The sequence below is a fragment of the Henckelia pumila genome, chromosome 2, assembly GCF_033568475.1.
Source record: "Henckelia pumila isolate YLH828 chromosome 2, ASM3356847v2, whole genome shotgun sequence".
Lineage (NCBI taxonomy): Eukaryota > Viridiplantae > Streptophyta > Magnoliopsida > Lamiales > Gesneriaceae > Henckelia > Henckelia pumila.
The window spans coordinates 191146978-191163442 of NC_133121.1; the positions used below are offsets into that span (position 1 = coordinate 191146978).

Here is a 16465-nt window from a genome sequence, read left to right on the forward strand (position 1 = left end):
ATCCGGGTCAAAGTCGCGGATTGTAATACTTTTACAAACTTCTCAGTTTAGTTATATTTTAATTAACTTTTTTTTATTATATATTATTTTAAAAAAAAACCCTTGGCTTTAGTGCCATCGCACTCGTAGCATGGATAAATAGAAATTTTTTCCATCAAATTCAAATTATTTAGTTTTAAAATGATCTAGCCGAAATCAAAGACAACAAATCGAAGTAAAAAATCCCTTTAAACTTTCAAATCAAAATATGAAAATAACTAACCGCAACTGATTTTTATAATATAGAGACGAAATAATTCTCCACATCATGCTCAACATTTATTGAAATCATAAGTTTCTGTCAAATGTGAGAGTACATGACCGAATTGAAAACAATAAGCCAAAGATGAGAACCTTAAATGGTTACAATCTGAAGGTATGGAATGTATACATACCCCACCATCATAATCATCATCATTCAATGGCCCATATATCAATTCTATGACCCTCAAGAAATCTATATATGGTTCCTCTTTCTTTCCTCTATTCACATGCAACAAAAGTAGAACATTGAAAGTGAAATTGACTGTATACCATGTGAAGAAGTAGAAAATACAGCCTTATTATCATATCATTATATGGATGATGCCTTGGCCTGGTTCGACCGGGCCGGCTGGTGCCGTTTGCTACGGTGGCGATGGGCTCCCCCAAAAGTCACAGGATCAAAGCCCCTGAGCTGTTCAGCCTCCTTGGGATCAATTTCACACTCGGAGAGTGGGAGTTTGTACCGTGACCGGTCGTAGCAATGCGAATATTGGATGTACTTTCTCCTGAAGTTCTCCATTTTCACTCTCTGCCTCCGTGTGACACCGGTAGGAATCATTTTGTGCTCCGGAGCAGCATCGCATTTGGACAGTTCGAGTGGATTAACGGCACAACCACGGAGGACGAAATCGGAGAACTCGGCAATATAAGGGGCATACTTGTAACTTACTTTGTACTTGCCTCCATTTGTGGCCCAACTGGACCCATCCCATATTGTTGCATACAAAGACATTGGCTTGGAGGGGAAGTCCCCACCCATTTCTTGTGTCCTCTTGATCTCTCTAATAGGGACATTATCGACATAAAAGCTGCAAAAAAAGTACACCAACATACACAAAACAAACAAAAGGGTCATCAAGATTTGGATTAATGTATCACCAAATATACATATTACTGGACCAGCTTTGTGTGTACACTACCACCCATAGTTCTTGTTTGACATGAAAATAGAAAAATGCGTATGAATAAAGCAATCAAAGTCTTCTAATTGATGCAGATAGGAAAGTTGAATTTTTTAAAGTGCAAAAAGAGGAGTTGACACAACAATTTGTCTCAGTTCAAAGCATCTGTGCTTCAAAAAGAAGGCATTGGTAATGTGCAAAAAGATCAGCAGTTCTAAGTGGACAAATTTGCAATGAATCCAGCTGTGAGTTTTAGACAATCATTATACAATTCCTTAACTGAAAGAAAAGTTTTAGATACTTCAACCAATTAGTTCATCAGCACGAGCATTGGTAAAATGTGCAACTAATAGCAGATAATTTGGAGAAATTTCTATACATTTAAATGAGTCCGACCAAAGAATCAAGAATGAAATTTCTGTTTCCATCCCATACAAACATTAAATATGGGATCAACAATTTAATATTTCACCATATCCCATGTTTGATTCTCCAAAAAATTTCTTAGGATTAATCCCAATATCAAAAAATAACCATTTTCCAGAAAGGTTCCTAGATAACCAAAAATAAATATATATCATTTAACTCACTTCAAGATTAAACAAAGTTTATAATTGGACATATGATGAGATAAGAGATTAAGAACAGAGGATGCCCAGCCAAACAATGTAATTCTACAAACTGGAAAGCTAGTTTTCATCGTGAGACCGGAGATCTTACAACAGAAAATTTTCAAATATGTATCAGGGAAAACAGAATTGAGTGAAACAAGCAAGCAGATAACTTCAAATTATTTTGTAGTATGGTAAAAAATAATTATAAAAAAAATATAAAAATAAAATTGCTCACTCACACTATCAGATTCTCAGTCCAAAGGATACTGTACTGGTGGAAGTCTTCAGAGGGATCAAACCAAACGCCATATCTTTCCTCTCTACCTTTACTTGTGCTTCCATTTCCATATATATTGGTCTGAATTCTCCAGTCTTTTCCCCTTATGTTCCCCAGGAACTCAAAATCTATTTCATCATGATTCTTCTCAAACATGTCACCATTTGACATCTGTGATCACAATTGTTTCAGACCATTAATCTTTTCTTTTTGAGAAATCCCACCTCAATACAATCGAATTGAGTCAAAAATTACAGAAAGCATTTATTACAAGCTTGGAAAATCAAGAATTCCACTTTTAATCACTAGAATATACTGAGCCTGTAATCTCTGACTTTTGAACTGATAAACAAGTCAACATTTGACAAGTGTAACTGTGTAATCACAAGCTTCAGACAATTATCTTTTTCTTTTTTGACAAATCCCACCTCAGTATAATCAAATTTAACCAAGATTTACGGAGAACACTCATTACATAACATAAAAGTCAAGGATTCAACTTTTCTTTCACAAGAAATTATGGAGGCTTTCACCTTCCTTTTTGGATGATGAACAAGTGCTTTTCGCACAGAGCCCAAGGCATATGGACTCGATCGAAACTATCACAAGCCAAAATCGATTACCATAATGTTTTTTTTTTAAAAAAAAAGAGAAATAGAAGGAATCATCAGAAACTACTCACATAAAATGCCACGACAACTCCAGCAGTGTAATCTGCAGGAAGCTTAATAGAAGCACTGAAATAGCCGCGAAGGTAAAGGTCCTGCGACACAAATCCAGAGCCTACACGAACCAACCACACATCAATACACAAAACATGGCTTGAAACACACCGCACCGAGTAAAAAGAAAGCGATGAAAAGGGACCTGTTCTCTCATCCAGAGAGATGTGGACAGATTTTCCATCTTTAAGAACCATTAAATTGTCGTCTCCAAAGAGATGCGAGTACCCTTCATCGAACGACAGTATCGGGAGATTTCCCGAAGACCCACTGACAAGAAACACATGAAGAGCGGAGAAAAACATAAAGGTGACGATAATGTTCCAATGGGAATTCAAATTCATGGTTCCTCCCATCATTTAGAAAATATAATTAAAACAGGAATCTTTGCTTAGTTGTTGTTATGAATGGAAAAAAAAGGTTCTTTTTTTACGTGAGTAATTTCTATGAGTAGAGAGGAGACAAGGAGACTGAGTGAGGAGGAGAAGGGATGATTTCATTGGGTGGAGAGAGTGTGTGTGTATGTGTGAGCTGTTGTCAACATTCTCACCATCTTTTTTGAGGAAGGTGGTGGCGTTTTATGGTAATTTCATTATTATTATTTTAGTAGTAAATAAATATTATAAAGTTAGGCCTTTTTTCGAAAATTAATTAATTATAAAATTAGGCCCAACCGGCATGGTAGTAGTAAATTAGCCGAAATTAGGTCCAACCGGCATGCTATAGTAGCAATTTAGCCGTCGATGGCTTTTAAAGATGTGGTCGAGTCACGGAGTGTTTGGTAGAGTTTCTATAAAGTGTTTTTTAGCTTCTAGTTGTATGTAATTGCTTTTGATTGTTTGTGAATATTAAATTTTGTTTTAGCTTTTACAACTTTTACCCAAAAGCAAGAAGCAAAAATTTGATGTTTTTTTTTACTTCTGCTTTTTTGTTTAAGGTATAAAATTACAAGTTGACATTTATTACCTTAATAAAATTATCATAATACATATGTTTTTATTTTTTTAAAAAAATATATTTTTTTTAATTTTACATTGTTATTACAAGCATTTATTTTAAAATATATATATATTGCATTTTCATAAATTTTTTTGTACATATATTTTATATTTATACAAATTTTGTCATTTTTATATTTCTATTTTTATTAATCTTATATATTTTTTCAAGTATTCATGTTATAAAAAATAAAATATTTTTGATACAAAATTCATAATGCAATAATAATATATAATTCATTTTTTTTATAGTCTGATTATCAAAAATTAAATAATTAAATAAGGGTATGATTGTCATTTAATTAAAAAATTAAGCTTAGAAGAAATTATTCTCCAAACACTAAACTTTAGCTTGTATTAGTTTTCAAATTTTATTTTCAAACACTCCCTACTTTAGCTTCTCACCAACTTCAAAATAATCTCTACAATAATCACTTTTAAATAAGTAAAAGTTCTCCAAAATACTCTGTTAGTGTGATAGAATATGGATAAACTTTTGACAAATATTCAATAGTTTGGTTCTCTCTGTCAATATTTTTTTGAGGGTATACGTGACATAAGTTTTGTTCAGTGCGATTTACTTAGCAAGATCGGTCGTGAAAAAAACGAAGCCTTGAGGGAATAAAAAATATGGGCTCTATCCCATTAACTTGAAAACTCAAATATAATAATAATAATAATAATAATAATAATAATAATAATAATAATAATAATAATAATAATAAATCTTAATTTGTTATTGTAAAGAAACTTTTTAGAAATAATGTTTTACATAATTTAGTATTATACTTATTTTTTAAAAATATTATATAAACTGCACCATACTTGTAATTTTTTATAAAATCAAAGTCATCAATTATATCGTCATATGAAATATAGTAAAACCTCTCTAAATTAATACTCAATAAATTAATAACATCTTTAAAATAATATTTTTTTCATAGCCCCAACTTTAGCCAATTTATTAAATCAATAATTTGTATAAATTAATAAGATAATAAATTTTTGGAATACCCTTATATAAATATATGGTCCCGTAAATATCATAAATTAATAATCCTCTAAAATTATAAAATATAACAAGGAAAAATTAGTAAAATGTGATTCTATTATTATTTTTTTTCTTGAAATTAAATCTAATTGATAGGATCGGTTACAGTGTAGAGGGAGGTGAATATGCCACAAAAATTTCTTCAACGGGAAACTGAACTCAGTTGGGTTGGCAACTGAATTATCTCTTTTTTTGGTTGTCGATGCTAATGGACAAACAAATGAATTGTGCGAAAAAATACCAATAACAAATCTGAACACAATGTCTCAAAATAAAATGCTAGACTGAAAGGATAGTAAACTGAAATGAAGAACACAAACAAATGTTTTTGGATGTTTGGAGAATTAAATACTCCTACGTCACCATTTCAACCTTGGGAGGAAGGTTTTCACTAGAAAACTTTGAACTTTAGAACTCTTTGCAAAATCCCGATCCAATACCAAGGCTTACACCACTGCCTATCTTAGAACTCCTAGTAACTCAACTTAATAAGAAAGTCTTAGATTGAATCTATTACAATGTGTTTTAAAACATGATAAAACTTGCACAAAATGATCCTTCAATGATCAGATGAATACTTCGAATGTGTGCTTCGAATTCTTGATCAGTTTTGTTGAGTAAACTTTGAAAGCTTGAGGTAAACTGATATATGGGAGAAACAAACTAAGTGAGTGTGCGAGAGAGAAAGAGCCTCCAAAACTGATATTATTGGGGATCGGTGTGTGTAGAGGGGGGGGGGGGTGAATACACACTCTTAAAAATTATGCTTTAAAACTGAGTAAGTTAAGTAGATGTTAGTCTACTTAACCAATATTTCTCAACTTTCTAGATGAATAAGAGCTACTAAATGATAGTGCGGAAACAGATCTCACTAAGCTAGTTGATAATATTTGGAAAAGTAATGCGAGATAGTAATCGTAAATATGCAAAGGTTTGGATGTTCAGAGCTTAATCTCCTACGTCACCCCTTCTTCCTCACGGAAAGGATACACTAGAAGACTTTGGTTATTACAACGTCTTGTAGTATACCCACTCCAAGTTAGGACTTATCACTGCCTAAAATGAAACTCTTTGATTTACACTGATAAGATCTCAAGTTCTTATCAAACTTCTTTGGATGATGGTGTATGTGGCTACGCTTTGGAAGCTTAGACTCTCAAATCCTTATAGTGCAACTAATTCTCTTCAAAAAACAACTGGATTTGAGTAACCCTTGAAAGATCTCTTGAAGATCGGATATGCTTCTGCTTTGTGAAGGGTTAGGTGATAGATTGAGTGTTGAACGTTTCGAGTGCTCAAGATCTATAACTTAGATAATGCGTTGGTTCACTTATTTTTCTTCTTCGCATTATTCACTTATGTATATAGCTCAATCTCCAACGTCACTTTTTCTTCTATATCTGTAATTTTCCCTAGTTGTTTTTGTCAACATTGTGATAGATGTCTTATCGGACAGATATTTTATCAGAGTAGTTTCCTCTTTAGGCGGAGTAAAGTCTGCTCGAGTTTGAATATCTGTACTAGAGTTGCCATTTTGTCCATTCAAGGTGTCTCCACAATAAATTCTATATACGGCTTGTGATCTTTATCAGATGGCTCCTTAAATTCTCGTCCTTTCGCTATTAAGTTGTCTTGTCAAACGTCTGTTAGTCAATATTTGTGGCTTATAAGATCGGTAGGCATCTCTAAGAAGGTATATATAAACTTGTACTCGGTTGACATCAATGTTTGCCATACATGACTTTAGTAGGCTTTTAATTAGAGCGGTTGATGTCTGAGGGCTAGTTGTAATGCTGAGAAATGAGGAGTCGGTAGATATACTTAGATCGGTAGACATCTTCAAGTCGATAGACATCGTTAAATTGGTAGATATCCTTAGTTGGTCGGCTGACATCCTGAGCAGTTGATGATATGAATCTTGATGTGTAAGATTAAAAAACACGATTACAAATCTGAATCGCACCCTCTAATCAATAAACAAAAGATCCAAAGTTTTGCCCAATCTTTGAAAGAAGTAAAAGTGATAGAATTTTGGATTTCCACCTTTAATCGACGGTAAGATTAACAACAGAAATCACGAAAATTAAAACCAAAGAAAACCTTCAGATAACTTGTATCTGACAATCTTTAGTGAGAAATCAATCAACAAACGCTTTCAAGTAATTAAACTGGAAAAATTTTGATTTGAAAAGCCAAAGCAAAGCTTTGAATAAAATTCTAGAGAGAATTTCAATAATTTGTGTATAAACTGAATCTGAATTATTATTAATGAAATAAACAAAAGTATTTATAGTTTACAATCAAAAATAAATGCAAAATATTGCCTAAAGATATCAAAAATATCATCTAGAAAGTTTCCTAATAGACTTAAAATACTCAAAATAATCAAAATTTATCAAAAACCCACGCACACACGCAACGCGTCGAAGTGTGTGTTTTTCCCGAAATTCCTCGCTTGCTCGAGCGGACATAACTCTTGCTCTAGCGAGAAGCTCTATGTCCCGCAAATTTTTTTGTGCTCGCTTGAGCGGACGTAACCCGCGCTCAAGCGAGAAACACACTGCCAAAAATTTTATGCAGATCGCTCAAGCGGAACTGGGTTGTGCTCGGGCGAGACGTCTGCTATCCGAAAAGTTTTTTCTTCCTTGTTTTCACTTTATAACACTTCAAGGATGCATAGGAAACTCCCAAATTGATCCTCAAGTGCTCCAACTCCATCTTGGTAATTTAACATCAACATTTGAAGTGCCTTCTTGAATTTGTTAGCCCGGCTCCTCGTTATTGGTCCACGTGGCAACTCCAATGGTTCGCGAACTCCCCGTGCCACTTGATCCACATGCGAACTATCCATGTACGCATCATCCTCCCCTTCTTGAAAAGGATTTGTCCTCAAATATCGTTCGTCTCCTATATCAAATAAAGATAAGTCAGAAACATTAAATGTAGTACTCACATTATACTCACCTGGAAAATCTAGTTTGTAGGCATTGTCGTTGATTTGCTCTACGACTTGAAAAAGACCATCCCCTCGAGGTAACAACTTTGAACGCCTCTTCTCGGAAAAACGTTATTTTGTCAAATGCAACCAAACCCAATCACCGGGTTCAAATACAACCTTCTCACCATCTTTTTTGAGCAAGGTGGTGGCGTTTTATGGTAATTTCACTATTATTATTTTAGCAGTAAATATTATAAAGTTAGGCATTTTTTGAAAATTAATTAATTATAAAATTCCTCTCAAAAAAAGAAAATTAATTATAAAATTAGGTCCAACCGACATGGAATATAGTAGTAAAATAGCCGAAATTAGGTCCAACGGGCATGGCATAGAATAGTGGCAAATTAGCCGTCGATGGAGTTTAGTGTGATGGATAAACTTTTGACAAATATTCAATAGTTTGGTTCTTTATTTCAATATTTTTTTGGGTGAGTCTGTGGCACAGGTTTTTTTCAGTGCGATTTACTTAGTCTGGTGCACCATACTTAAAATTTTTATAAAATCAAAGTCAGCAGTTATATTTTCATATGAAATATAGTAAAACATCTCTAAATTAATACTACATAAATTAATAACATCTTTAAAATAACATTTTTTTGCTAGTCTTGACTTGAACCAGTTTATTTAATCAATAATTTTGATAAATTAATAAGATAATAAATTTTTGAAAGGAGAAACGATCAATAAATCCCCAACAACAAACATTTATTCATTGTCAATCCCCAAGTCATTGTTTATTTGTTCCAACTCCTTGACAAAAGCCTATAATTTTTTTAGGCTTCTTAGTTTAGGGATGATTTCATTGGGTGGAGAGAATGTGTGTGTATGTGTGAGCTCTTGTCAATATTCTCACCATTTGTTTTGAGGGATTATTTTATGCTACACCTGGAGTACTTCTTCCCCCATGATATGGTCAAATATCAACCATTGGATCATCAACACACATGTCAATTTCCATAAAACTATAAGGGTCTCACGTGATCTAATTGTATTGAAATAGAGGGAGAAACACTCCCGGTGTAGCATAGACTAACCCTTTTTTGAGGAAGGTGGTGCTGTTTTATGGTAATTTCACTATTATTATTTTAGTAGTAAATAAATATTATAAAGTTAGGCCTTTTTTCGAAAATTAATTAATTAATTATAAAGTTTGGTGCCTCTAAAAAAAATTATAAAATTTGGTCCAACCGGTATGGTAGTAGTGAATTAGCCGAAATTAGGTCCAACCGGCATGTCATAGATCAAATTAGCCGTCGATGGCTTTTAAGGATGTGGTCGAGTTAGGGAGTGTTTGGTAGAGTTTCTACAAAGTGTTTCTTAGCTTCTAGCTGTATGTAATTACTTTTGAGTGTTTGTGAATGTTAAATTATGTTTTAACTTCTACAACTTTTACCTAAAAGCAAGAAGCAAAAATTTAATATTTTTTTTTACTTCTTATTTTTTTGTTTAAGGTATAAAATTAAAATTTGACATTTATACCCTTAAAAATTATCATAATACATATGTTTTTATTTTTTTAAAAAAATATTTTTTTTAATTTTACATTTTTTATTACAAGAATTTATTTTTAAAAATATATATATTGCATTTTCATAAATTTGTTTGTACATATCTTTTATATTTATAAAAATTTTGTCATTTTTTATATTTTTATTTTTATTAATATTATATATTTTTTCAAGTATTCATGTTATAAAAAATATAATATTTTTGATACAAAATTCATAATGTAATAATAATATATAAACTCATTTTTTATAGTTTGAGTATCAAAAATTAAATAATTAAATAAGGGTATGATTGTCATTTAATTAAAAAATTAAGCTTGGAAGCAATTATTCTCCAAATATTAAATTTTAGCTTGTATTAGCTTTCAACTTTTATTTTCAAACACTCTCTACTTTAGTTTCTCACCAATTTCAAAATAATCTCTACAATAATCATTTTTAAATAAATAAAATCTCTCCAAAATACTCCCTTAGTGTGATGGAATATGGATAAAATTTTGACAAATATTCAATAGTTTGATTCTCTCTGTCAATATTTTTTTGAGTGTGCATGTGACATAAGTTTTGTTCAGTGCGATTTACTTAGCAGGACCGGTCGTGAAAAAAATGAAACCTCAAGGGAACAAAAAATATGGGCTCTATCACATTAACTTGAAAACTCAAATATAATAATAATAATAATAATAATAATAATAATAATAATAATAATAATAATAATAATAATAAAAGTAAATCTTAATTTGTTATTGTAAAGAAGCTTTTTAGAAATAATGTTTTACATAATTTAGTATTATACTTATTTTTAAAAAAATATTATATAAAATACACCATACTTGTAATTTTTATAAAATCAAAGTCATAAATTATATCGTCATATGAAATATAGTAAAATCTCTCTAAATTAATACTTAATAAATTAATAACCTCTTTAAAATAGTATTTTTTTCCTAGTCCCAACTTGAGCCAGTTTATTAAATCAATAATTTGTATAAATTAATAAGATAATAAATTTTTTGAAGACCCTTATATAAATATATGGTCCCGTAAATATCATAAATTAATAATCCTTTAAAATTACAAAATATAACTAAGACAAGTTAGTAAAATGTGATTCTATTATTATTTGTTTTTCTTGAAATTAAATCTAATTGATAGGATCGGTTACGGTGTAGAGGGAGGTGAATATACCACAAAAATTTCTTCAACGGAAAACTGAACTCAGTTGGGTTGGCAACTGAATCGTCTTTTTCTTGGTTGTCGATGCTAATTGACAAACAAATGAATTGTGCAAAAAAAAAAATACCAATAACAGATCTGAACACAATGTCTCAAAATAAAATGCTAGACTGAAAGGATAGTAAACTGAAATGAAGAACACGAACAAATGTTTCTGGATGTTCGAAAAATTAAATACTCCTACGTCACCTTTTTTTCCCTTTGGACGAAGGTTTTCACTAGAAGACTTTGAACTTTACAACTCATTGCAAAATCCCGATCCAATACTAAGGCTTACATCACTGCCTATCTTAGAACTCCTAGTAACTCAACTAAATAAGAAAGTCCTAAACTGAATCTATTACAATGTGTTTTACAACACGATAAAACTTGCACAAAATGATCCTTCAATGATTAGATGAATACTTCGAATGTGTGCTTCAAATTCTTGGTCAGTTTTGTTGAGTAAACTTTGAAAGCTTGAGGTAAACTGATATATGGGAGAAACAAGCTAAGTGAGTGTGCGAGAGAGAAAGAGCCTCCAAAACTGATATTGTGGCCTATTTATAGGATTTAGTTCCAAGAGTCATAAATATTTAAATAGTATTCGTTCCTCTAAGGATTTGTCCGTTGCACTGTTTGCATTGCCACGTCAACATTCTCTCTGATGAAATAGTATGATTGTGTGCGCGGATGCTGTTGCAATGTGTCAGTATACGGAAAACTGTATCCAATGAGATAGATTGACATCAACTGATTATTTCGAGAATGTTGGTAGACTGACTTCATCAAATATTCTGAGTAAGGAGCTTCAGTGATGCGATCATGGATAGCTCACATGTGGATCGGGTGGCAAGGAGAGTTCGAGATCCATTGGAGTTGCCATGAGGACCAATCACGAGGAGTCGAGCTAACAAATTCAAGAAGGCACTTCAAATGCTGATGTTAAATTATCAAGATGGAGTTGGAGTACTTGAAGATCAATTTGGAAGTTGCCTATGTGTTCTTGAAGTGTTGGGAGTCAAAATGAGTGAAAAAAATCACAGTGAGGCAGAAGAGGTCTCGCTCGAGCGCAACCCAGTCTCGCTCGAGCGAGCTGCATAATCAATTTTGGGCAGAGGATTTCTCGCTCGAGCACACTTCGTGCTCGCTCGAGCGAGCTTGGGAATTTTTGAGACCAGAGAGCTTCTCGCTCGAGCGCGAGTTATGCTCGCTCGAGCGAGCGTAATTTTTCCGGAAATTTACACACACTTCGGTATGTTTTGTGTGTGTTCGGGATTTTGATATTTTGATGTTATTTTCCTATTCTTGAGAGTTTTAATTATACTAGGAAACTTTCTAGATGATATCTTTGATATCTTTAGGTTATATTTTGCATTATATTTTATTTTTTATTGTAAACTATAAATACTTTTGTTTATTTCATTAATAATAATTCAGATTCAGTTTATACACAAATTATTGAAATTCTCTCTAGAATTTTATACAAAGTTTTGCTTTGGCTTTTCAAATCAAACTTTCTCAGTTTAATTACTTGGAAGCGTTTGTCGATTGTTTCTCACCGAAGATTGTCAGATACAAGTTATCTGAAGGTTTTCTTTGGTTTCAATTGTTGTTATTTCTGTTGTTAATCGTACCGTCGATTAAAGGTGGAAATCCAAAATCCTATCAACTTTACTTGTTTAAAAGATTGGGTAAAACTTTGGGTCTTTTGTTTATTGATTAGAGAGTGCGATTCAAATTGTAATCGTGTTTGCTAATCTTACACATCAAGATTCATATCATTTGGTATCAGAGCCAAGGTTTTGAATCAAGTAAGTATCTATCTTCATCTATCTCTGTTCTTCGTGTTCTTCGATCTTCATCCTTTGTTCTCCATCTGAGTCTTTTCTTTATCAAATTTCTGTGTCGTTTCTTTCAAATTTGTTATAAAAATTTCGTGTCTTGTGCTACAAGTTATAAATTCAAAAAAAAAATAGAAAAGAAAAATCGGTCAAAAAAAATAGTGGGGCCTAAAATTTGAAAAAAAAAGTGAAGAAAAGTAGCCTGTGGCCAATTCCTTTGTCTTTATTCATCCTTGAAGCGAGTCAGAGTCAAGTTGTCCATAAAATTCCTACTTGTGTTTGTGCAATATTTGTGGTTCAATTTTCAAGCTTCTAAAAGTTTTAAACTTGAAGGTTTGAATTTTATTCTACAAAGAAAAACCTCTCCATAAATTTGAGTGAAAAAAAGAAGTGATTGAGTGATTCGTTTGGAGTGAACTGTGAGAATTTGTGTGAGGAAGTTTATTACTAACGATTTTCTTGCAGGTACCATGAATCCCAATAAAGATGTTAGTGAGAGTGTGACCAAGGAATTTCCAAGGTTCAAATGGATGCGTTGATGGGGCAGTTGACTAGGGTGATGAGATCGGAGTTAGAGCCTCTTAATGAGAGGATGAGTAAGTTGGAGGAGAGTAGTGACAGTGGAAAAAAAATAAAAATAGGAAGGGGAATGATTTTGAAGACGATGAGAAAAGTTTTGATGAGAATTGGGATGAGGAGAGAAGAATACATGGGGATAGACATAGGCGAGAAGCGATGCGTGGAAAATATACGGAGGGCAGTAAGGAGGATGGGAATATTTGTAGCATTAAGATGAAAATTCCAGCATTTCATGGAAAATCTGATCTGGAGGCGTATCTGGAATGGGAGAAGCGTGTGGAGTTTTTATTCGATTGCCATCATGCTACAACTTAAATTGTAATTCACTCAAGTGTAGGTTGTCTGCAAGTAATATACTCGTGAGTACGAGATCGATCCATGGAGAGGATGTTGTAAGTTTAATTTTAGCATTGATATATTATAGATGGAAATATTATTATAAAACATCAAATACACAAATTATAAAATTGTCAAGGTTTCAAAGGTTCATTGTTGGTTTATTTAAGATTGCTTAACAAAAATAAATAAAAAAAACTAAAATAAGAATAAACATAAAAGAACAATGAAATATTTAAACAAATATATCATATAATATAGTTCCCACTATATTAATATCAGATTAACCAAAATTTAATACATGGTACCCATAATATATATATAAATGTATAAATATAAACATAAAAGAAAAATTAAATATTTTAAAAAATATATCATATAATATAGTTCCCACTATATTAATATTAGATTAACCGATAATTAATATATGGTACCCATAATATATATATATATATATATATATATATACATATAAGTGCATAAATATAAATTAACATAAAATTAAATGTTAGATCAAATCACCATATTTCATTTTGAACAACCGGCAGAGCCACGCTATCGTCTAAATAAAATATATGACTTTTGTTTTATGTTAGATGCGAGAAAGTAAATTTTAGTTGCGAGAAAGTAAATATTAGATGCGAGAAAGTAAATTTTAGTTGCGAAAAAGTAAATGTTAGATGCGAGAAAGTAAATGTTAGTTGCGGAAAATTAAATGTTAGATCAAATCACAATATATTATTTAAAACCACCGGCAGAGCCACGCTATTGTCTAAATAATATATATGACTTTATTATAAATTGATACATATATTATAGTATATAATTATTGTAGTATTTATTGTATCATATTAGACAACAAATCAAGGTAACCACATTTAAGGTACCAAGTATTTGATGTAAATAGATAACAATAAATCATCCAAATCATACCTACAAATAAAGATCAATTAGTAAAAATAAAAATAGAAAAGAAAAGAATATACAAAATATAAACAATCTTACTTGACCAACAATGAAACCTTTTCACCTTGACATAAAAGGATTTAGCTTTCCATGAACATAAGACTCAAGAGTAAGGATAAAAGAAATTTCATACTTAAACTTGAAGAAATATGCACACTCAAACTCTTATTCTTACACACACAATATTTATTTTACAAGTGAGGAATTTCTCTACACTTTTGCACCCTACAAAGCTTATACAACACATCTATTTATAGGACAAATGAGAACAAGAGTAAAAGGCTCATTAAATGTGGAATAGTAAAGTTGGTGGGTGCTTGTCTCCTTAAATGTCAATACTATGACCCTACTTTAGTTGGCATGTTTGATATCTTAGACCACCGATTCAGCCTTTTCATTCAACATAGAACACGTAGGATATTTTGTGTAGATGTGTTTGGACATATAATTCACCTCTTTTGGATAAAAGGTGAAATAGTTATGATATGTTTACTATAAGCTGGTCATAGTAAAAGTAAATCTGTCTCCATTTTGATGTTTGATTATTTTGATCAAATTAATTAGGTTTTTGGAATTTCTTGTCTTCTACAAAGTTGAAGATGCCTCTTTTGTGATTCTACAAGATTTGAGATTACTCCAATATGACCTTTGTAGCTTGAGTAATTTTATTTTTACCAAACCTGCGCAAAACATAAAATACAACATTTTTAGTAAAATATTTAAATATAAACACATAACACTAAAATAATACAACTTCATAATTTTAATGAAACTTTAATTTTAAAACACACTTTTTAACATATAAATAATTACAAATTTTAAGTTTCATCACACCCCCAAACCGGCTCATTACTAGTCCCTTAGTAATAAAATATCATAAAATATCATAAAATCACAAGTTAGATTTTTATTCCTTAATATATATATTCAAATTTGCAAACTTTAACATTTTAAAACACACTTGTAAGGAGATCATATGTTTATTTATAAATCTTCTTATCAACTAATATATTAATATATAATTGGATGGGTTATACATATATATTTCACACAATATCAAAATATTAAATATATATAATTTTTTATATAAATATTTTCTAAAAATTTTGAGAAAAATATAATCAAAATGATAATAGAAATCATTTTCATAACATGTATAATATTAGGAATTTTAATGTAAAAGTCTCAACTCCATATTCTCTCGGGTTATGATATTTCATATATAGCTATTTTTCACTCATAGAGTTGGAAAAAAATTATACACTCATTGAAAATGGCTAGTAAAGCAGACAATCAAATAACATAATATTGAAAATAAGATAGGGTAATTTACAAAGAATAAACCCATTTTTTTTTTGTTTTTCTATTTTTTTTTCTTTTTTCTATTTTTTTTTGGTTGGCTGCAAAATTATTTTTACATAACCAAATATCTCCAATAAACTTTGAAAAGTAATATTTTTTTTTTCAAAGTTTATTTATTTATTTATGAGGTAAATCTATTACATTGGTAATTATAGTAGAGATATTAATACTCTACATCTTTACAATTAAACTTCAAACAACTTTGCAGCCAATTTTTATATGCACAATTTTTTTTCTTTTTTTTTTTCAAAATGGGTTTAATCTAGTAATCAACCATTTTTTAATAATCAATAAAAGCTTATAAGTTGTTTTCTGAATTCTCACCTCTCACTCACAAAATTTATGTGAGTATATATTGCACTTTTACAATTTAATTCCTTCAATTATACATGTTATTATTCATTCAATCAATATCACTTTAACTATATATTCATAAAAGTTTTAGAAAATATGTTATTTGAAAACACACAATTATGTATTATTTATAACTTATATCCCATCAATTATATATTTTCTATTAAATTGATAAAAAGAAGAATAAATAAACATCTATACAAAAAGACTTCATTTTCTTAGTAGTTTGCAATTTAAATATACGAAATATTAAAATCTAATCTATTGTGATAATATGATAAATAAAAACTAATGCGTGTCAGGAGTTTTTGACTCCTTACTTTCCCATTGAAATAGAAAAAATAAATATTATTAAAGAAATATTTTTTTCTATTTTTAAAATTTTAAATATTTTTTATTTTTAAAAGATAAACCCTCCCCCAAACCTGAATATGAC

At 30.8% G+C, this 16465-nt stretch overlaps 1 protein-coding gene across 1 annotated transcript; it reads right to left on the reverse strand.

Moving 5' to 3' along the window:
• Window positions 1-280: 280 nt before the first annotated feature.
• LOC140881691 (probable xyloglucan endotransglucosylase/hydrolase protein 28) lies at window positions 281-3355 on the reverse strand. Its single transcript, XM_073287198.1, has 4 exons — window positions 2964-3355; window positions 2779-2879; window positions 2059-2267; window positions 281-1112 (listed from the first exon to the last, which is right to left on the reverse strand). Exons 1-4 carry the CDS (start codon window positions 3175-3177, stop codon window positions 614-616), a joined length of 1023 nt encoding a protein of 340 aa, XP_073143299.1. The 5' UTR covers window positions 3178-3355; the 3' UTR covers window positions 281-613.
• Window positions 3356-16465: the final 13110 nt, after the last annotated feature.

Excerpts from the sequence above, each read along its gene's own strand:
- LOC140881691 (XM_073287198.1), bottom strand. The coding sequence starts at position 3,177 with ATGATGGGAGGAACCATGAATTTGAATTCCCATTGGAACATTATCGTC. Across the intron at positions 2,880-2,963 it reads CTCTCTGGATGAGAGAACAG|GCTCTGGATTTGTGTCGCAG; the intron begins GTCCCTTTTCAT and ends TGGTTCGTGTAG. Across the intron at positions 1,113-2,058 it reads TGGACTGAGAATCTGATAGT|CTTTTATGTCGATAATGTCC; the intron begins GTGAGTGAGCAA and ends CTTTTTTTGCAG.